General features: G+C 40.9%; 2 protein-coding genes across 2 annotated transcripts; both read left to right on the top strand.

The window, feature by feature from the left end:
* Positions 1-1791: 1791 nt before the first annotated feature.
* On the top strand, positions 1792-8090 carry LOC308564046 (uncharacterized protein; the record flags this gene model as incomplete). Its single annotated transcript, XM_081151756.1, is given in 6 exon segments — positions 1792-2760; positions 5433-5522; positions 6422-6456; positions 7137-7404; positions 7408-7762; positions 7765-8090. Coding segments are annotated over 6 exon segments (2043 nt in total).
* A 7363-nt stretch (positions 8091-15453) lies between these two features.
* LOC308564045 (olfactory receptor 1J4-like) lies at positions 15454-16454 on the top strand (the record flags this gene model as incomplete). The annotated part of the gene is given in 2 exon segments (XM_081151755.1): positions 15454-15487; positions 15490-16454. Coding segments are annotated over 2 exon segments (999 nt in total).
* Between the last annotated feature and the right edge of the window lie 5329 nt (positions 16455-21783).

Genomic DNA, 21783 nt, shown 5'->3' with positions numbered 1-21783 from the left:
TCAGGTATTTTCTGAAGTGTCACTGTTCTGGAACACCATGAACTGAGAGATCCAAATCCTAAGCAACTCCCTGTTTCTTTTAACAGATCTGGTATCATTTCCATGTACCTGAGTGTGACTGAGTCGCTCAAAATTTAGCAACTCTCCCTTTACTTTTGTTAAACATTGCAGGCAAAAAAACAACAAAAAACCCCAACAAATCAAAAACCAACCAACCAAATAAACAAAACTCCTGGCACCATGCTGTGTGAAGTTTTTTGGCAGAATCATTAACAAATAATGATGAGAAAGTTACTCAGTTTCCACATTTATAAAATGGAAACAATTACACTTGTTTTGTGAATCTTACAGAGGCTCTCAATAAATGTTCATTGTAGATAAAAAAGTTAATGTATTTTAGAATTTTTTGTTAGTTGGGAAGTATATGAATATAAAGGCATGATATTATCTAACAAGGGGACTTAGAAAATTTTGGACAACTTTGGGTCCTCACAGCTCTAAAATAATACATTGTGCTTGGCTCCCCCAAGAAAGAAAAGGGTAGTTTCCATGTGTAATGGTTAAGAGCATGGGTTCTGATCACACAGACATATTAGACTGAACCCCACGAAGTAACTAATACCTGGTGATTTTTAATTTATAGAAATGGTAAAACATATATATCAAGTTATATACATTACATATAACATAATTATACATATATACACACGTGTGTGTGACATTCTGTCCCTACTATACTGTTGTGTGCCTAAAGAATTTGTGTCATTTATGTTTCTATTTCTTAAAAGTTAAAATAGGTGAAATAACACAATTTTTTTAAAAAAATATATCTTTATTGATTTCAGAGAGAGGAAAGGAGAGGGAGAAAGAGAGATAGAAACATCAATGATGAGAGAGTCATTGACTGAGCCCACAACTGGGCATGTGCCCTGACCGGGAATCGAACCCCGATCGCCTGGATCCTAGGTTGATGCTCAATCGCTGAGCCACGCCCGGCTGGGCAAAATAACACAAATTTTTAATGCAGCTGTGAGCTTTTAAAACCTGGGAATGTAAGGCTGATGTGAGGATTTAATTAGGAAATGTAGGTAAAGTCCTTAGCCTGTTACCCAAATGTTCAACTAAATGTTCAGAACTATTATGAAAGGTAGTTTGTGTACTATTCTGGTTTTGGAGCTATTTTGGCATCAAGAGGCTTTAAATGGCCACTCATTTCTAGAGTGTCCCTGAGTTTACAGCTGTGGGTCAGTGGGACATGGGAGGTTCACAGGAGGAGTGTGACAACGCTCCAACCACACAACTGAGCCCTGGAGTCTCATGTTACTTCCAGGCAGAAACAACTGACACCAGTTTCCAGGGCTCATCTTCTATTTCTGCCACAGGGAATTATTATGGTTTGGCTCTGGCTTGGTGTAGAAATTATCCCTCCAGGATCATCAAGATGTAAAGTCATAGAAGTACAGACATTGCTTTTCTTGTCACTGCTGCATCTCAGTCCTTAGTAGAGTCCCGACACAGACTCCATCTTCAATAAATCATGTTCAATAAATCACAGTGATTTACTGGCTTCTGTGCAATGAGGCCCTGTTGGCTGCGTTAGGGATGCAGTGATTGCTGGAGTCAGACAAGGATGGAGAGAACATGCACGAATCCACAGGTGTGAGAAATTAATAGGAGTGTAGTTAAAATTCATGTCCCAGAGAATTACAGTGTGAGATGTGATGGTCCTGGTTTTCCTGTCTAGGGTCCTGAGGTTCTCAAACCTTCATCAACCGCAGACAGAAGAGCAGCATGAGGCCTGAGAACCAGAGCAGCGTGTCCGAGTTCCTCCTCCTGGGGCTCCCCATCCAGCCAGGGCAGCAGGGCGTGTTCTTCACCCTGTTCCTGGGCATGTACCTGACCACGGTGCTGGGCAACCTGCTCATCATCCTGCTCATCAGGCTGGACTCTCGCCTGCACACGCCCATGTACTTCTTCCTCAGCCACCTGGCCTTCTCTGACATTTCTCTCTCCTCCGTCACTGTCCCAAAGATGCTCAGGAACATGCAGACTCAGCAACAATCCATCTCCTATGTGGGATGCATTGCTCAGCTGTACTTTTTCATACTTTTCAGTGGTCTTGACAATTTCCTTCTGGCAGTGATGGCATATGACAGGTATGTGGCCATCTGTCACCCTCTGCACTACACCACCATCATGACAAAGGAGCTGTGCACGATGCTGGTGGCTGGCTCCTGGAGTCTCTCCTGTGTTCATGATGTGTTGCACACCCTCCTCCTGATCCAATTGTCCTTTTGTGCTGACAACACCATCACCCACTTCTTCTGTGACCTCGCTGCCCTCCTGAAGCTGAGCTGCTCTGACATCTCCTTCAACACGCTGCTCATCTACACTGAGGGAGGAGTGATTTTCTTCCTGTCTTTGGGCATTGTGTTGGGCTCATATATCCGCATAGGGGCCATCATCCTGAGGGTCCCCTCCACTAAGAGACTCTTTAAAGCCTTTTCCACCTGTGGCTCCCACCTCTTTGTGGTGTCTTTATACTACGGGACACTTGCAGGTGTTTACTTTCTCTCCTCTTCCTGGGATTCCAAGGACATAATTGCTTCGCTCATGTATGCGGTAGTCACCCCCATGCTGAACCCCTTCATCTACAGCCTGAGGAACAGAGATATGAAACAGGCCCTAGAACTGTGTGTCCATAGGGTTAAGTTCTTTAAGCGGCAACCACTAAATCCTCTTGTTGCAGTCAGGAGCATGGTGAGATATTTCTCCTAAATTTTTTTCATGGTTGACACCTCCATATAATGTTAATAAAATATGCATTCTGTTGTCATGTATAAGTGCTGTTAATACGTTAACTAGGTCAATTTTTCTACTTTCTATGTTTTGTCTTTGACCTAATTTTTTTATGCTGTCTTTCGCCACTAAAAAAATAAACGGGAGAGGTGGTGAGTAAAGCAAGATAGAATAAAAAAGACAAATGAACCCAACTCTACTTCAAATGTGCACCATAATTAGACTAAAGGGGAAAATAAAATAAGTAACCTAAGTAATTCTTGAACCCAGAATTTTGACTATTTCTCTCACAGTAAAAAGAACTGGAAACAAAGTTTTAAGCTGCACTTAGTGTGTCATTGACAGTGGTGTGAGTTCAAGGTTCTGAAAAAACTCACAGTGTATCCAAATATTCAGGAAATAAGCAAACAGTGAGGAAAAAGGAGTGACTCTCACTCTGGGGAAAAGGAGCTATGGACAGGACTCTGTGGTGTCAAAGTGGAACTGGAAATATCAATTCAAACTCATGGGCTTTAATTGTATAAACAGATTGCAATTTATAGGTTATATATATCAACGTGTAGGCTGTTCCCACCATTCTTCCTGTCCTACTCCTCACCCACCTGCTGCAGATAAACATGCCTTTAGTTTCTAGTTTTTCCTTCTGTTCCTTTTATATGTTTCCCAGGTGGCTTATCTGAGATCATTTAGAATGCTTGTAAGCAATGAACACACCTAAAGCCACAAAATGAGTAACAACTGCAATGGATTACAACTCAGAGAATAAGAAAGAAATCATGAGTCCATAACAACATAAATATATGGACAAATAAATAACAAGTAGGGAATAAGGGTAAGTTCCTTCTTATAGAGAAATACCACCTTATACCTGTCCAATTGCTACTATCAGTAAATCAACCAACAAGTGCTGGCGACGGTGCAGACAAAAGGGAGCCCTCGTGCACTGCTGGTGGAAATGCAGACTGGTGCAGCCACTGGGGAAAAGTGTGGAGTTTCCTCAAAAAATTAAAAATGGAACTGCCTTTTGACACAGCAATCCCACTCCTGGGAATATATCCTAAGAATCCCTAAACACCAATCAGAAAGAATATCTGCACCCCTATGTTCATAGCAGTATTATTTACAAAAGCCAAGATCTGGAAATAGCCCAAGAGCCCATCAGTAGATGAGTGGATAAAAAAGCTGAGGGAAATTTACACAGTGCAATATGACGCAACTGTAAAAAAGAAGGAGCTCTTACCCTTTGCAATAGCATGGATGGACCTGAAGAGTATTATGCTAAGTGAAATAAGTCAGTGAGAGAAACACAAATACATGATCTCACTAATAGGTGGAATCTAATGATAAAATAAGCTGACAAAATGGAACCAAAAGAATGGATGCATGGAACAGACTGGTGAGAGCCAGAGGTGAGGGGTGTAGGGGTGACTGGATAAAGAATTTGAAGGTATTAGCTAAATTACATATCTACACACCCCATGGACACAATAGTGTGGTGAAGGGCAAAAAAGGGGGAGGCAGGGATAGGTAAAGGTGGGCAAAAGAGGGAGGGAATGGGGTACATCTGCAATAATGTCAACATAAAAAAATTTCAATAAAAAAATAATACAACTAATAAACAAAGAAGAAATGATAGAATTAGAAAAATCACCATTAGGCCCCATATTTGCCATATAAGCATCAGCAATGAATGTGAAATACAGAGGGTGAAATTTTAATAAGAAAAAAAGTTATGTTTATGTAGTATTGAAATATGTACATAAATGATACCTATTAATTACAAGGTTAAAAGAGTAAATTTAAAAAAATACAGAAGTGGAGAACCTGGCAGATACCATCTTAGGGTAAAGGTAAGATAAATGGTGACAGAAGGATGCTTGAATTTGGGTGTTGAACACACAAGATAATATACAGACAATGCAGTATAGAACTGTACAACTGAAACTGATACAATTTTATTGACCAATGTCACTTGTATAAATTCAATAAAAATAAAAAACAACAACAAGAAGACATAACGATTCTAAATGTATAGGTACCTAATGACAGAGCTTTAAAATGCATGAAGCAACACAAAGTGTGAATGTACTTAATGCCACTGAACTGTAAACTTAAAAATGGCTAAAATAGTAAACGGTAAATTTTATGTTCTATATATTTTACCACAATAAGAAAAGTACTTTTAGAATAAAGAAGTTCACCAGGAGAGAATCATAATGTAAAATCAGTGTGTCCTCAATAACATAGTATAAAAAATACATAAGAGAAAAGTGACATATCTCAAAGGAGAAAAAGATGAGTCTACAACTGTACTTGTTAAACAGGCTTTGCAAAAGATTTTGCATATATCTTATGAGAGCTGAGGAACAAGCAAAAAATATCAATTAGGGATAGAGAATTTTTAACAACTCAAGTAGCAAACGTAACCTAGTTGACATATTAACAGCACTTATGATTGGCAACCGAATGCATATTGTATGAAAGTTATATGGAGCTGCCGACCATGCAATAACTTTAGGAAATTATCTCACCGTGCTCCTGACTGCAACAAGAGGATTTAGTGGTTGCTGCTTAAAGAACTTAACCCTATGGACACACAGTTCTAAGGCCTGTTTCATATCTCTGTTCCTCAGGCTGTACATGAAGGGGTTCAGCATGGGGGTGACTACCGCATACATGAGCGAAGCAATTATGTCCTTGGAATCCCAGGAAGAGGAGAGAAAGTAAACACCTGCAAGTGTCCCGTAGTATAAAGACACCACAAAGAGGTGGGAGCCACAGGTAGAAAAGGCTTTAAAGAGTCTCTTAGTGGAGGGGACCCTCAGGATGATGGCCCCTATGCGGATATAAGAGCCCAAAACAATTTGAGCCACAGCTGATCCCTGGTGTTACACAGACCTTGACAATAATCCTAAACATTTATTAAGTTTCTATTGTGTGCTCACTTAATCATCCCTCCAACTCACGTGAACAATATTATTATTTGCACTTTGAAGAACCCGAGTCTCAGATCTCTGATAAATCGCTCAGGCATGCTCTCTTAGTAAGGGGGTGGAGTCCAGTCTTTTTCCCAGAGGGCATAACAGCTGTCCTACCCCTGAACAAAGCACATACCTCACCTTACAGGACCCCACAGAGGAGTGGGCAGATGAGTACATTTGAAGGGGCTTTGTGTTCTAACAGAGGTCTTTTTAATGTTTTGGGAGCCAGCTGAAACCCATACACTGCCTGGGCCATACGTTGCTGTGCAGAGAACCTGAACTTGTGATGCAGAGGCCACAGGCAACTGGGAACTTCCTGCTTCCCACCCAGAGACTTGACCAGAAGCCCAAGGTACCACTGATATTAATGACACTTTCTCCTGGGACTCCAGTTGCAGCTCAGCCCCTCTGGACTCTAAACCTGTTCCTTCCCAAAGGGTCAGGAGGAAGTTACGCAATTGTCCCCAATGACTGCTGCTCTAGTCAGGGACTTGGGACTATCTCCCTCTAATGTCTCTTTCTGATGGTAAAAGGAGATCTGCCTGTTGTCTTGAAGCTGGGAAACAGACATGACAGTCTGTAATGGTCCTCGGGCCACTGGGGTTTGCTCCCTTTCCTTTAATCCTGGGTCTCCTGCACAGAAAATGAGGATTCGGGAAACAGCAGGAAGCACAAGGTATCAAACTCATAGCCCGGGTATAGACCAGAAAGGCGTGCTGACCAGCTCATAATGCTGTTTGATTAAATTCCTGGATTTGATCTTGGCTTTATTTAAATAGTTAGTACGTCAAGAAAATAATGACTAAAATTTTGTGTGTTTATTTTATATAGGACACTGTTCTTAGACATTAATGTGTCTTGAATTAGAACCCTCTTATTAACTGTAGGAATGTGTGGTATTGGTATCTTCACATTACAGTGGCACGACATGAGGCCAGGAGAGATTCAGCTCCTCGAGGCATCCACCCTGAATCAAGCGGGGGCCAGACTCGCAGCACAAGGAATCTGGCTGCAGAGCCTTACTTTGAGTCAGACCTCTGTCAGCTGTTCCCAGAGGGTCAGGGTGCTGAGGGAAGAGGTTCTGTGTGTCCCCTTTATTCTTGTATCTCCAATTAGTGACATAGTGCCAGGAACCTGGTTGATTAAAAAAATAAAAAGAATTATTCTGTTCTGGTTTCACTGGAAAGAAACCACACTGGGCACTGAGGGTTGTTGCTGCCTTGGCAGCGCTAGTCACTGAAATGAATGCAAGGATTTATTCTTTTTCTCCAGGAGAGAGTAGGAGACCCTACTGTGGAGGGCAGAATCACACTTTCAGGTCTCTGACATTTCTCACTGTGCTTTCATCCCCGGCAGACAGAAGAGCAGCATGAGGCCTGAGAACCAGAGCAGCGTGTCCGAGTTCCTCCTCCTGGGGCTCCCCATCCAGCCAGGGCAGCAGGGCGTGTTCTTCACCCTGTTCCTGGGCATGTACCTGACCACGGTGCTGGGCAACCTGCTCATCATCCTGCTCATCAGGCTGGACTCTCACCTGCACACGCCCATGTACTTCTTCCTCAGCCACCTGGCCCTCACTGACATCTCCTTCTCATCTGTAACCGTCCCTAAAATGCTCATGGACATGTAGTCTAAGTACAAATCCATCCCCTATGCAGGGTGCATAACACAGATGTATTTCTTCATATTTTTTGGTTGTATTGATAACCTTCTTCTGGCAGTGATGGCATATGACAGGTATGTGGCCATCTGTCACCCTCTGCATTACACCAGCATCATGAGAGAAAAACTATGTATCTCACTAGTGGCTGTGTCCTGGTTATTTTCATGTAGTAGTGCAATGTCCCACACTCTCAGCCTGGCCAGGCTGTCCTTCTGTGCTGATAACCCTATCCCTCATTTCTTTTGTGACCTTGCGGCTCTGGTCAAATTGTCCTGCTCTGATACCTCCATCAACGAGCTTATCATCTTCACTGTAGGGGCACTGGCATCACCATACCACTGAATCGCATCCTGGTCTCTTATGTCCGCATTGGGGTCTCCATTCTTAGGGTCCCCTCTACCAAAGGGATCTGCAAAGCCTTGTCCACCTGTGGCTCTCACCTCTCCAAGGTATTTCTATTCTATGGGACAATTATGATTCTGTACATTTTCCTATCATCGAACAACTCCAATGACAAAGACATGATTGCCTCAGTGATGTACACAGTGTTCACTCCCATGCTGAACCCCTTCATCTATAGCCTGAGGAATAGAGACATGAAGGGGGCTCTGGGGAAACTTTTCAGGAGGGAGATCCTTTTCTCCACATGACAATCACCTCACCTTCTAGGTTCTTAGTTCACCAAATGTCACTGTCAGAGATTCCTCCTTGGAAAATTATGCTTGGAACCATCCTTGCTACTGACACCCCCCCCCCCACCTCAGCTTCTTGTTTTGGTCACCTGCTTTGACTGTTATTACTGTTTGCTCCCCGTGAACCCAATGGCTTCCTTCAAACTTCCAGGCACAGACACACCAACTGTGCTCTTTGAACCAACTTCTTTTTGCTTTAGCTTTGTTGTTTGTCTCTTTAGGTTTCCATAAGCCTTGGGATCTGCCACAAACAACAGCACCATTATCTCACCTATCTTTAAAGCATCCAACTTCTTTTAAGTCAGAACTGGAAATTATCACCCTTTACTGTGACAGTATTTCCTCATATTAATGAACAGACCCAAAAACCTTGCTTTGATGCACGTTTCCTCTTTAAGAAAAAGAAATTTTGACTGCAAAGGTATTTGGTGTTTGAATTTGTTAGGCATTTTTACAAGCTGTGTCTTCTCAGTCTTCAAGTTTCTGATATGTATGTTGAAGAATACTGAAAATGTCCAATGAGATGTGGTTTGGAAATGGCACTTTTGTAGTGTTTATGTGGACATACTGTATGAGTTTGTATCAATATTTGTGGAACTCAGTGGTGCAGATAATTAGAACACTTAAACGGCTGTATAAGAATGAATATAATCCATATTTCAGCAATCAGCTCCTTAGTTTCATTCCATTTTCAAACATGTTTTTCCGGAGCTAGGAATCTCAACTTAATTCCCAAGTTTAAGGTATGAAATTCACAATGCTGGCTGACTGAATGGAGCAGCTGACTAATTAAATGCTTCTTATGGTGTCCTAAAATCTGAACACAACATAAAACTTCTGGCAGATGATTCTAATGTATGGCCGAGGTTGAGAACATTTAAACTAAGTGATTAAGAGTAACACATGCAACTGAATCAAGATGCATGTCCTGAACATAACCATCCACACCTACACTGGGGACTTCTATTGATAACTGGTATGGTATAACCCAGGAGGCAAATCCTGCCAAAATTTTGCAGCATAGCTGAAAGGACTTCATATCCCTGGGAGCCCTGTAGATAATGAAATGTGGACCAAACATAAGGCATCAACCCTTATGAAGCAACGGAATAGGGCAGATGTAACTGACCTTCCGCCCTTCAGGTGGTGACTGCGTGGGAGAAGCTTACTCTTCCAAAGGAATCTGCTCTGAAAAATGAAGATGGAGAGAAATAACCTTTCCATGCTAAATTTTGCTGTGAAATACATTCGTGTGGAGAGTCTCCCCTGGTGTGAAATTGTGTTAATTAAGATAGTGAGACGGAGATCTCAATGGAAATGTCTCTGTTGTCTGAGGGGACTCCCCCTTCTTTTTTATTTCTCCATTTTCATTTACAGTTTTATTGACAGACAGTTTTAAAATGTTCAACTTAATGTATTTCGATGTATACATGTGAAACTGTTGGGGGCAGAGGTGTTGATCAAGCTCTGTTGACAGTGCTTGTGACAGGGAGGAAGGCACCTAATAAGAATAGGACCTAACAAGAATAGTTGTTTAATGATTGCTCACCTTACTAACTATAGGTAAGAAGTTTTCCTACAGACCCTGGGAAACTGGAGGATGTGCTGCAAGAAGAAAAACAGAGCTATAAAAAGATGAAACACCTTGGGGCCTAGATGGGTCCGTGGCTCAGAAAAGAAAATGCATTTTGAGAACAGAAAGAAGGACAGGATGCGCTTTGATTTGGTTGCTGTGCCTGAAACCTAACCTGCCTGAAAGTTTGCCTTAGGAATGCTGACCACTCTCAGGTCCCAGGAACTGGGGGAATTGGGTTATAACACCCTTGAAAATTAACTACCTTGTTATCAGGCTTCAAGATCCTGGAAGGAGACACAAGGACCACAGACCCTGTAGCCATCCTCCCTTCCCCCCTTGCATGCAGCCTTTCTTCCTTGTCCCTATATATATCAGCCAGATAGTAAAAGGTGTCCCTATATATATCAGACCAGATTTTATGTGGATAAATCTGCCAGCACCTTGAACGTGAACTTCTCAACCTCCAGAACTGTGAGAAATAAATTTCTGTTCCTCATAAGGCCCCCAGTCTATGGAACTTTGTTATAGCAGCCCCAAACAGACCAAGACAGGCCTCCTGTGAATGTCGATCCAGATGCCCCACAAGTACCCATTCAATTACTGAAGGACATCTTGGTTCCTTCCAACTTTTGACAATTATGAATAAAGCTACTATAAACATCCGCATATAGGTTTTTGTGTGGACATAAGTTTTCAGCTCATTTGGTAAATATAAAGGAAGGTGACTGCTGGATTGTGTAGGAAGCATATGTTTAGTTTTATAAGAAACAGCCAATCTGTATTCCAAAGTGGCTGTACTATTTTGCATTCCTACCAGCAATGAATGAGAGTTACTGTTGCTCCAGATCCTTGCCAGCATTTGGTGTCAGTGTCTTCGATTATGACTTAGGTTTTACGTCCTGTCTATAGGACGGGAGCTGATCTGCTGACTACATTAATTATTGAGCTATTTCTAGGTGTGCAGACCTGTGTGAGGCAGTTGGGCAAAGAGAAATGTCAACCAAAGGTCCCTTACTTTGGGGGGTAAATGATCCTATTTATACTTGGGGGTCAATACGTGTGTCAAGATCGACAATTTGGGAATCGTCTTAGATTGAGAGAGAGCCTTAAGCAGGATCTAGATCATGCATTTTTGAGAGGGGGAGAGTGTCTGAGGCAGTCATCCCAGCAAGTACAGTGGTGGAGGCCGTGACTGTGGGTTTACATTGAAAATTATTATGGCAAAATGTGGATTTCATACATTAGTCCATTTTTCTGTGGGTTTAATAAATTATTTGGTGGATGTGAGGTTTCCTCCTCAGATACTGAAAGGTTAATGAAAACATTCCCATTCTAATAAACTATTTTTAATTCATATCTCATCTACTCAGGACACCTACAATGACCACCCTATTTACATCTGAATTGCTTATCCTTTCTCGAACCCCTTCCCTGCTTTGTTTTACTTCATGACTCTTTTCACCAACTGCTACGTCATGGATTTTACTGTTGTGATTTTTGTGGCTTTGTTTTGTTGAGTATCGATCTGTTTTTTGTTTGCTTCCCCCCGCCAAATGTAAGCTCTACCAGATGATGTATTTCTATTTTATTCATTGCTGTGCTCCATAGACTAGACTGTCACCTTTATGAATTCTTTAATAAGTATTTATCAAAAAGAACAAATAAATAAATGAATTCACTGAATCATTTCCCAATGCACATTAAGTGCCCTGCCATTAAATATGATTGGTGATATGCCCTAGCATTTATTGGACATTGGCATGTATCAGATACTGTGATAAGAACTCTAATATGTATTGTCTCACTTAATTCTTATAACAACCTCATGAGGATGGTACTGTTCTTATCCCCATTTTACACTTAAAGACTCTGAACACTGTAGAACTAAATTAACTTGTTCAGGAGCTCACAGTAAAGTGGGAGAGTCCAAATTCAATTCAAGACCATACAGGGCCCATCCTTTCATCCTACTTTTTGAGTGAGGCACAGCCCCTGACCCGCACGAGCCTCTCCAGGTAGTGACAAGACCTGTGAGCTTTAGAGGAGGCTTGTGTAGGAGCTACAAGAGTCTTGCTTATGATAAAGTGACAGGCTTACTCTACCACCATGGATACTTAAGAAGCCCAGACTGACCTTGGCCCCTCCTGCTACCCACATGGAACCACCAGATCAGACAGAAAGGAGCCCAGACTGCCCCTTTCAGAAGACATCAGAGACACTGCCTTCAGGGACTCCAGTGGATCAGTCCCTCTGGCCCGACAGGCTCCTCCCCAAGAGGCCAGCAGTCATTTGTTCAATTAGCCCACGTTGACTGTTTCTCTATTAAAGATCCTAGGTGTCTTCCCCCCTGTTCTTTCTGCTGTAAAATACACCACTCTTGCCCATTGTTCTGCTGCTGGTAAACAGATATGCAAGTGTGTGAAGGTCCTCAGCCATGGAGGCTGCATCAGAAAGTGAAGACTAAGGAAACAGCCCAGAGCGGAAGGTATCTGACTTTATTAAGGAGCAGCATAGGTTAGAATGGGACAGGATTCTGCCCCCGTAAACACATGTGTGGGAACGTGAGACTAGGTATGTGTGTTCTGTGTATTCCTACCTGTGAGTGTCACTCACACATGGACAGTCTCCACCTGGGATGCGCAATGATCAGACCAGGCTAGAAATCTCCTTGGAGCAGTGCATGTGCTCTAGTGGTTATATCGTCTGTGAACTATTTGTGTGGTTCTGTGTGTTGTCATCTGAATATCTGTGACTGCCTCTGAGTGCCTACATGTAATGTGCTTCTATTATATGCCGTCTTTCAGTTCTTTGTATGACTCTGCATTGTGAGTATTTTGAGTATATGACTTTATTTATGAATAAATAAATCTTTATCCTGGCAATCTTTATCTAGGCCATGCATATGTCAGAAAAAAACAGCAAATCATCCTTCAACAATATGTGTGTTAGGGTGTGTGTGTGTGTGTGAGAGAGAGAGAGAGACATTGACTGTGGGTATAGAGGTGTGTGTACTGTTTTTAATACTCACACATCTTAACTAAATGGGGGTTTGACCAGAAGGGATAGGGAGAAAGTACAGAGAGCTTGAAACTCTAAACAAAGCACTGTGTGTGTGTCTGTGTGTGTCTCTGTCTGTCTGTCTGTGTCTGATCTGCCTGTGTATGGAACAGTCTCGCTTTCTGATGTACTCTGGACTCGAGGCCAGAACCCAGTTAGGCACTTACAAATGGGACCCTCCTTAAGCCCTACTGGGGCCACTGGACTATGTGAGTTGAATGTTCCAGTAATGCCCAGGGCCCTGGGGTGACATTTCCCATTGTGGCCTTTAGAATTATTCATATTTACACTTAGGGGATATGGCAGCCTCGTTAAGTGTCCCATTTTGGGTGTCCTCTAAATCTGCTGGTTGCCCTCCAGTAGCTCTCTGGCCTTACACTGATCTCTCTGAGGCCAGAAGCCTTAAACATAAGAAGGTAATAACAGCTCCTGTACATCATTGCTGGCAACAGTTTAATCCATTTCAGGCACACAGCAGGCAACCAGTCACCGTGGCCAGCTGTGCGATTCTTCCCCAGATGGAGGCTGACTTTTTTTTTTTTTTGAGGCTGACTTTCTTGACTCTCCATTCATGTAGCTCACATGGGAGAATACACTGTGTCAGGTGGGAGAGCAGGCCCGTGCCAAAATTCTCTCTCCAACCCTAGGTCACAGCTTCATCAGTGAGCACAGGTCGCACTGCCATTTACACACAAGATGGGGTTCCCTTCCTGCTAATTCACTCCCTGACACCACAGTGCCATGCTTGCATTAGGTTTTCTGGTCCCCTATCACCCCCGCTTCACCTCCAGAGAAGCCAGAGCTCTTGGTTGACAAATCACCCAGCAACTGTCAATGAGCAGGGAGGCCTCAGTAGGGGTGAGGTTGTCAACTTCCTCCTAGTGTCCCAGTGTCCCTGAGAATCACCCTGGTCTGGAACAAGAACCTACTGTTCGATGTGGAGTCCTGTGTGTTATGCCAGTTTCCTCTTCCAGGCATCATAGGGGTATTTTAACTCTACCAGCCATATTCCCCTGCAAAGAAATGGAAGTGTCTGTTTCTAGTGAGAAGAGCAATGGAAGATTTCTCTTTGAGATCAAGTTCCACCACCAAACACACTGTACAAGTGACTTCACTTCTCAAGTTAGTAGAATGAAGAAGAAAAGTCATTGTCTTCTCTCCTTCTCAGACACAAAATATACATTAACTGCACATAGCTGAAAGTATGTGAAAGCTATGTGTAAACTACAGGCTGCAGGAATATAAATGGCTGTAGGAATGAGTGATGGGCAGATATCTGAGCTGGTGGTTGAGGTAATATTGAGTACAGAAATCCTCAACACTGAAATAACATGCCTCAAAGGCCTGAGAGATTTGCTTAATTAAATACAGGGAGGTAGAGTATGTTCAATAGAAGTTTAGACAATAAAATAGACACAAGAAAAAAAATGAAGACTCTAGTGGTTACTGCCATGTGACCATTGTTGATTTCTTAGCTTCAGCATGCATGCCTGTGCACACATGCACACACACCACATAAATAAATATATACAAAAATCCCTTCATTTTGCCTGGCATATAGTTGAATACATTTTCAACAAATATCAATTACCTTAAGACTGACATTGGGATAGAGTCACATTAATTAAGTAAATATTAATTCTAATAGGCATGACCAATCTTATAGCATCTACCACTTCTCGGATTCCTGGGTGCCTTACTGCATTTGAAATCTCAGATAGGAAATTCACTGAAAATAGATGCAGAGAACAACAAAAATAGGTAAAGCAAAAGTTTTTGAATACAAATTAAACAAAATTCATAGGTTAGCACAACTTGTAGATGAGCCACCTGCTCCTTTCTAATACCCACCTCACATTTCTGGTATATGAAGATTCCTAAAGATCAAACCAATATTTTAAAAAAAACAAACACCAAGATTTATCTGGACACTCACACTGGCATGAAGATGCCCCATGACATATCTGTGCCCTTACTACATAAAGAACTCTGTTCTAATATCATAACTCTCATGGAATCACTTAATTCTTCTACAAACCCTATGTGTAGGCATTATTATGCTTATTTTGTAAAGGTTCAAAATGAGGCTAGGAGAAGGTAAGCTGTTGAAATCAGCTAGAAAGTGGTGGAGTCAGAACCCACTAGTCTAGTTGCAGACACCCAGATATTCAGAAACAGTTCATGAAGAGGCTAGACCTTGAAATGTGATCTCCTGGAAGGAAGGAACTTGTTTTCTCCAGAAAAGAGTTCAGTGTCTAAGATGTTGTTAGATTAATAAGTCAATTTTATCTGGTTTACAATGAAGGGAATTTTGTGGACCACTGGAGGTCTGATGGCTCCCTCTCGATCTCCCCTCTATGGGGAAAGTGGGGACTCAGGCAACAGCATGTGAGAAATACCATGAGGAATTCCTTAGTAGAAAATAGATAACCCTACTGTGTTGGCCATTATCACCATTTATCATCTGAAACATTTCCAATACTCCTTCAATCTAAGCAGACAGAAGAGCAGCATGAGGCCTGCGAACCAGAACAACGTGGCCGAGTTCCAAGAGATTGTATTGGTTTCTAGGTGGACATATAATATTCTGATGTCAGACCATCACTAGTCCATTAGTGGGCAAAAAGCATGAACCATTCACGTTCATGTACTAACTAATTATCACGCTTCTATTATGTCAGGGTCATGATGATTTCACATTTTTTCATATTTCCATCTCTTTTTCATCTACAGCAAAACATAAGACCATGAGGGGGGATAATCAGAGCAGCGTGTCCGAGTTCCTCCTCCTGGGGCTCCCCATCCAGCCAGGGCAGCAGGGCGTGTTCTTCACCCTGTTCCTGGGCATGTACCTGACCACGGTGCTGGGCAACCTGCTCATCATCCTGCTCATCAGGCTGGACTCTCGCCTGCACACGCCCATGTACCTCTTCCTCAGCCACCTGGCCTTCACTGATGTCTCCTTCTCATCTGTCACTGTCCCAAAGATGCTCAGGAACATGCAGACTCAGCAACAATCCATCTCCTATGTGGGATGCATTACTCAGTTGTATTTTTTCATACTTTTTGGTTGTCTTGACAATTTCCTTCTGGCAGTGATGGCATATGACAGGTACGTGGCCATCTGTCACCCTCTGCACTACACCACCATCTTGAGGCAGGAGCTGTGCATATTTCTGTTGGCTGGATCCTGGCTCCTCTCCTGTGGCAGCGCCCTGTCCCACACCATCCTTCTGGCTCAAGTGTCCTTCTGTGCTGACAACATTATCCCTCACTTCTTTTGTGACCTCGCTGCCCTGCTTAAGCTCTCCTGCTCAGACACCTCCCTCAATGAAATTTTAATCTTTGCTGTTGGGGGATTGATCATTATCCTGTCATTTACTGGGGTTCTTGTCTCTTACATCCACATTGGGGCAACGGTCTTAAGGTTTCCCTCAATCAAGGGGATACGTAAAGCTTTGTTCACCTGTGGTTCCCATCTCTCTGTGGTATTTCTATTCTATGGGACAATTATGGTTCTGTACTTTTTGCCATCATCAAGCAATTCTAATAACAAAGACACAATTGCCTCAGTGATGTACACAGTGGTCACCCCCATGCTGAACCCCTTCATCTATAGCCTGAGGAACAGAGACATGAAGGGGGCCCTGGAGAAACTTCTCACAAGGGAGATCCTTTTCTCCAAGTGACAATCCCCTACTCTTGTTCTTGTCTCATCCACTGATCCCGTCAAAGAGATCTCCTTGAAAAATATGTGGTTAGGTGACCAGCCTGTTTCTCACTCCATACCCACTTTTAATAGTCTCCCCTGGTTTTGGTCCCCTATACTCCCTGGGATTAGAAGTGTGAAATATAATTGCAGAAGGTACCTTCTCTTTCTTTAAATTCTTGATTCTCATGTTGAAGACTAGAACTATCAAATATGTAGTATGATAGTACTTTTAAAATAAAAAGTGAAATGTACATTAGTCTTCAGGTCTATAAAACTGAGTTGTTTTAAAAAATTAAGATGTCATAAAATAGTTGCATAAAAATGAATAATTATCTATTGTTCTCTATTTTTTCTCTAGCACTATAAAAACAGTATAGTTCCTAGTTTTCAAAGCAAGGAAGTTCAGAATGCTTGTCTTGCTAATTAGGTAGCTGGTTAATAAAGTGTTTCCTTATAGCTTCCTAAAACTTAAAAAAAAAATAAATGCAAAGCTGTTGACCTTACTAGTTAGTTTTATTGTGCTCATGGTGGAAATAACCTAAAAGAGACACATCGGGCAATCACCTTATTTACACATTTGCTGATTCTAGGTCTTTTTCCCTCTACGAGATGTTTCTTGGTGGGATGATCTCTATTCCTCTTCCTTCCAGTTTAGGAAAGTGAGGGCTCTTTCTGCTCAAACTGACACAACCCATTTCTAGTCGAAGCAAAGATAAATGTATGTATGAAATAACACTCATTAAATACATTTGTATTTCACAACTACTATGTACTTGGCACTTTTCTATATAAATGAGTCAAAATGTCTTCCTTTGAGACTTTTACACTTAAAGAGGGGAGACACTGTCAATAAAAATAAAAATGAAAAGTACACGGTATATTATAAAATAATGAGTGTCATATTATGAACAATAGCACAAGTGGAGTGAGGGGGGAAAGGAGTGACTCTATTGCAGGTGACCCTATAATTTTAAGCAGTCTAGGGGCTCAGGTAGGCTTCCAAAGGAACAAGGGGTTTAAGGAAAAAGCTTAACGAAAACAGGGAATAGGTTATTGTTTTTATCTGACAGGAAGAATATTCCAGACAGAGGGGACCAGAAACTGCAAAGGGTTGGAGATGGAAGCGTGGTTGGCATGTTAGAGAAACAAAAAGGAGGCTAGACTGACAATCAGAGAGTGAGCCGTGTATTGGGGGGACCAATAGAAGATAAAGATGAGTGGTAACAAGGGATCTTAATACATAGATTTAAAAGTATTTGATAAAACTAAAAATCCATTCTTGATTTTAAAATCTCAGAAACTAGAAATAGTGAAAACTTCCTTAAATTGGTAAAGGATATCTATGGAAAACCTAAACCTAATACCATAGTTAACAGTGGAAGACTGAATACTTTCCTCCTAAGATCAGGGACAAGGTAAGGGTTTCAGTTGTACCACTTCAATTAAAAATTGTGCTGAAATAGTGTCTCTACTTAATAACACTATATTGGATACTTTTTGCTAAGATGGTAGATCTCATATTAAGTTCTCTGCTATAGACTGAATGGCCTTTTCTTGGTGTGTGTGTGTGTGTGTAAAGAGTCTGAGATCTTTGGTGTCTCTTCTTATAAGGACAGTGATCCTATCGGTGCAGGGCCTCATCCTTATGATCTCATTTAATCTTAATTATGTTCTTAGAAGCCTCATCTCCATATACAGCCACACTGAGGGTGAGGGCTTCAATATTATGTATTTTGGAGGAATACAACATAAGTCCATAACAGTAAATATACATAGAAAATCTTTGTTTCTGCACTTTGTCATATTATTGGAGTCTTACTTTTTTCCTCTCAATATTTCATTTCTGTAATTCGCTGATATGGCATTTAATTGTTATATAATATTCCTTATGTAAAATCTCATAATTTATTTGTTAATGAACTTTTTAAACATTTTTATGCTACTATGAACAATGTTGCCATGAGCCTTCATATTTATGTCTCCAACTGCACAAGGGCAAAACTTTTTAGGATATATAAACCTGAGAGTGGAATTGCACAGTCCAAGGCAATGAACATTTTTCAACTATAAAATATAATGCCATATTGTTTCCCTATTAGAAATAAATCTTATTAAAATGTACACACAGTTGTCAACACAGAGCATCCTCTAACTTAATTTTTCCACTCTATTAATATAAAATGGAGCCTTATTGAAGTTTTTTCTTTCCCTGATTATTAGAGAGGTTGACCATCTTTTTATATGATTATTAGCCCACTTGAGTTTCTTTTCTCTCAAATACCTATTAATCTCATTCTGCCTACTTTCCAATTTTGTTGTGTATGCATATGTAAGTATATTTTGTTATTAAGCTATAAGCTATTGCAGGGGGCATGTTTTGAATAAGATTCAGAAAGATGGGGCTGGAATAACAGAAGATAAAGATGAAGTTCTCCTAGGAAATAGTATCTTATTCCTGGGGAAGTAGTAATGTCATTTGTTAATTCAAAAAGACACCTTTTCTCGCACTGTTTAATCAAGTAAGCTATCTTGCAGGGTCATGGATTTCATCTTTATGTCCATGAGTGGAGGGAAGGAGGGAAGTGCCAGTGATGTTCTCATAGTTTGAGAAGGCAGTCATGTCAACTCTGGACTTTTAGGAAAACAAGCAGGTCAGCTGTAGCATTATAATCAATTGATTTTTAAAATTTTTAAAAAATACATCTTTATTGATTTCAGAGAGGAGGGAGAGAAAGAGATAGAAACATCAATGATGAGAGTCATTGATCGGCTGCCTCCTGCATGCCCCCTACTAGGGATCAAGCCTGCAACCCAGGCATGTGCCCTGACAGGAAATCAAACCTTGATCTCCTGGATCATAGGCTGATGCTCAACTGCTGAACCACACTGGCTGGGCTAACTGATTGATTTTTAACACAAAACAGAACAAATTAATAACACATGGATATGCACACATCTTCCTTCTAAATAACAAGCACTTGATATTGATATTCTACCTGGCTTTGAAGAAATGGGAGCTAGAGATGTATGAAATAAACTTGGAATCAATTTTGTAAGAGGTTTAGTGGAGAACATCTCGTGGATGGCAATTCCACGGTATTGTGAGAAAACTGCACCAGAGAATGCTGACTCCATAGCTTCTGAGCAGGAGACCAGAATTTATAGAAACTGTGGTCTACTCCCCAAGGGTCCCATTTGATGGTGGGATATAATGTCCCTCAATCTTTTGTTCAGAGAATGAAAGGATCAGAGTGTTTCTGGGATTCTTGAAAGAACATTGGGTTCATTAACACACTCAGCTTCCAGTTTTGTTTGTTATGAACTTGGAATTGCATTTTCCCTAATGTCAACTGAGAAGGCAAAAAGCTTTTGGAATCACCAAGTTCCTAGTAGCTGCTTTGTGGTTATCATCATTGCTCCTCCAAGGATGAACTCTCCTATGGCCTGCTGTCAACAGTTTTCCCCTCAAGGGAACCAAAGGCAAAGAAGCAATTATTTCCAGTTTGTCTCTAATTTGGAGGTGGGGGTGTGGAGTTGGCCACCCACCACCACCTGGGTTTTCTCCATAATTTGTTAAGTCAGAACCCACATCCATTGCTCAGAGTGTTAAACAAGTGTGTGCCTATATATCTATCTTACTTTGTTTTGAACTGATAATTCTTCTCCCTGTTGTGGTGTATCTTTGAGACCCTTAGAGACTCATTGCTTCATTGTCTTCTAGAGAGAAATGCAAGAACCTTCCCATGCTGCAGCTGAAGGTGTAAGTGTTCATCACCTAAGAGGCAACGTCAGATCAGGAGTGGAATTCACATTCAGTAGTGTAACTGCATGTGTTTGTGTGTTTGTGTGTGTCCAAGGTAAGTTACTGATCTCTAGCCTGGCTCCTCCACGCCTCACACCAAAGTATAACAGAGAACTCCATGTAGATTAATTTATCTTAAACTGATCCTCTGTGTAATTTTTCAGAGAATAGGAAAAAATATATACTTCCTGTTGCTTATCATTCATTCCCACTTTTGTCTTATTGGCTTTTCCTCTCAATTTTATCCCAATGCTGTAATGATCTTCATCTTTGGCCATGATCCAGGTAAAGCAGGTATCCTTTTGTACCTGAACTACTGCAATACCATCCTAATATTCCTGCTAACACTCTTGTCTTGCTATAATCTGCTCTCTGCCCAGTAGCCAGCATACTATTTTAATTTTTTCATTCATTTCTTTCCTTAAACATTTTCATGGGTGTTCTGTTGCTCTGATAATGGAGTATAAACTTTCCACTATAGCAGAAAAGACCTTACATAATCTGCTTCCTGGATAAATCTCCAACCTCATAACTTTCCCATGCTGATCACACTCCTGAATTTTCTCTATTCCTCAAACACCATAGCTCTGTCTTCACCAAATACTTAACGAGAATGACCATTTTTATAATCTTCACATGACAGGCTGTTATTATTCAGGACTCATCTTAAAGAACACATAAGACCAGGCTTCCTCACCACCTTGGTCTCTTGCAATTTGACAATATCTATCAAAATTGTGAATGTACATATCCTCCAATTCCATTTCTGTTTTATCCTACAGATATATATACTAATGTGAAAAATGGCATACAGTGTTATAGTGAAATATTGTTAGAAACAGAAAAATATTAGAAACAACCAAAATATCCATCAGACAGCTAGTTAAGCCCTTCACTGAGGTAGGTAAACTGATTATTAATATGGGAATGACTAGTAAAACTAAATGAGCAACTCATCTCAGGTAACAACATTAAATTAATAGGATTTTTAATGTAATGGACTAAAGAATGTAGGCATTTTAGAGATAATTTCAGTTAAATTGGGAGAATTGGAAGATAATGTAAACGAGTTAACCCCCAAGATGAATGATGAATCCTATAGTGAGACACTTTCTTGGCTCTCAAAGAGAAGGATCTTTTAGACTGAATAACTGTTTACATAGTATTGTGGATTCTATTTTTTAATAGACCATCCTGTTTTCTTTCCCTAGTATTTTGTGAGTGTTCACATGGGCAAGTCTAAGATTAATTGACTTGAAGACAAGAAAGAAATTATAGTATTGGTAAAGTATAAGAACTGTTAGAATATGACAAGAAAAAATACCAGTTATGAATCACTGGCATAAAACCTAGGTTAGGAACTATAAAAAAAAAAAAAGAGATGTTATTTGGTAAACTATGCTGGACACTCACAAAGTTTATTCTTTGGCGGATCCAAGTATTTCCTGATGTTCTGAGAGTTTGAGTAAGAGTGATCTGGTGAGAACTGGGAGAATAAGGGGGA

This window comes from Miniopterus schreibersii (genome assembly GCF_964146895.1).
Source record: "Miniopterus schreibersii genome assembly, chromosome: 11".
Taxonomy (NCBI): domain Eukaryota; kingdom Metazoa; phylum Chordata; class Mammalia; order Chiroptera; family Miniopteridae; genus Miniopterus; species Miniopterus schreibersii.
This window is presented reverse-complemented; position numbering and strand designations above follow the sequence as displayed.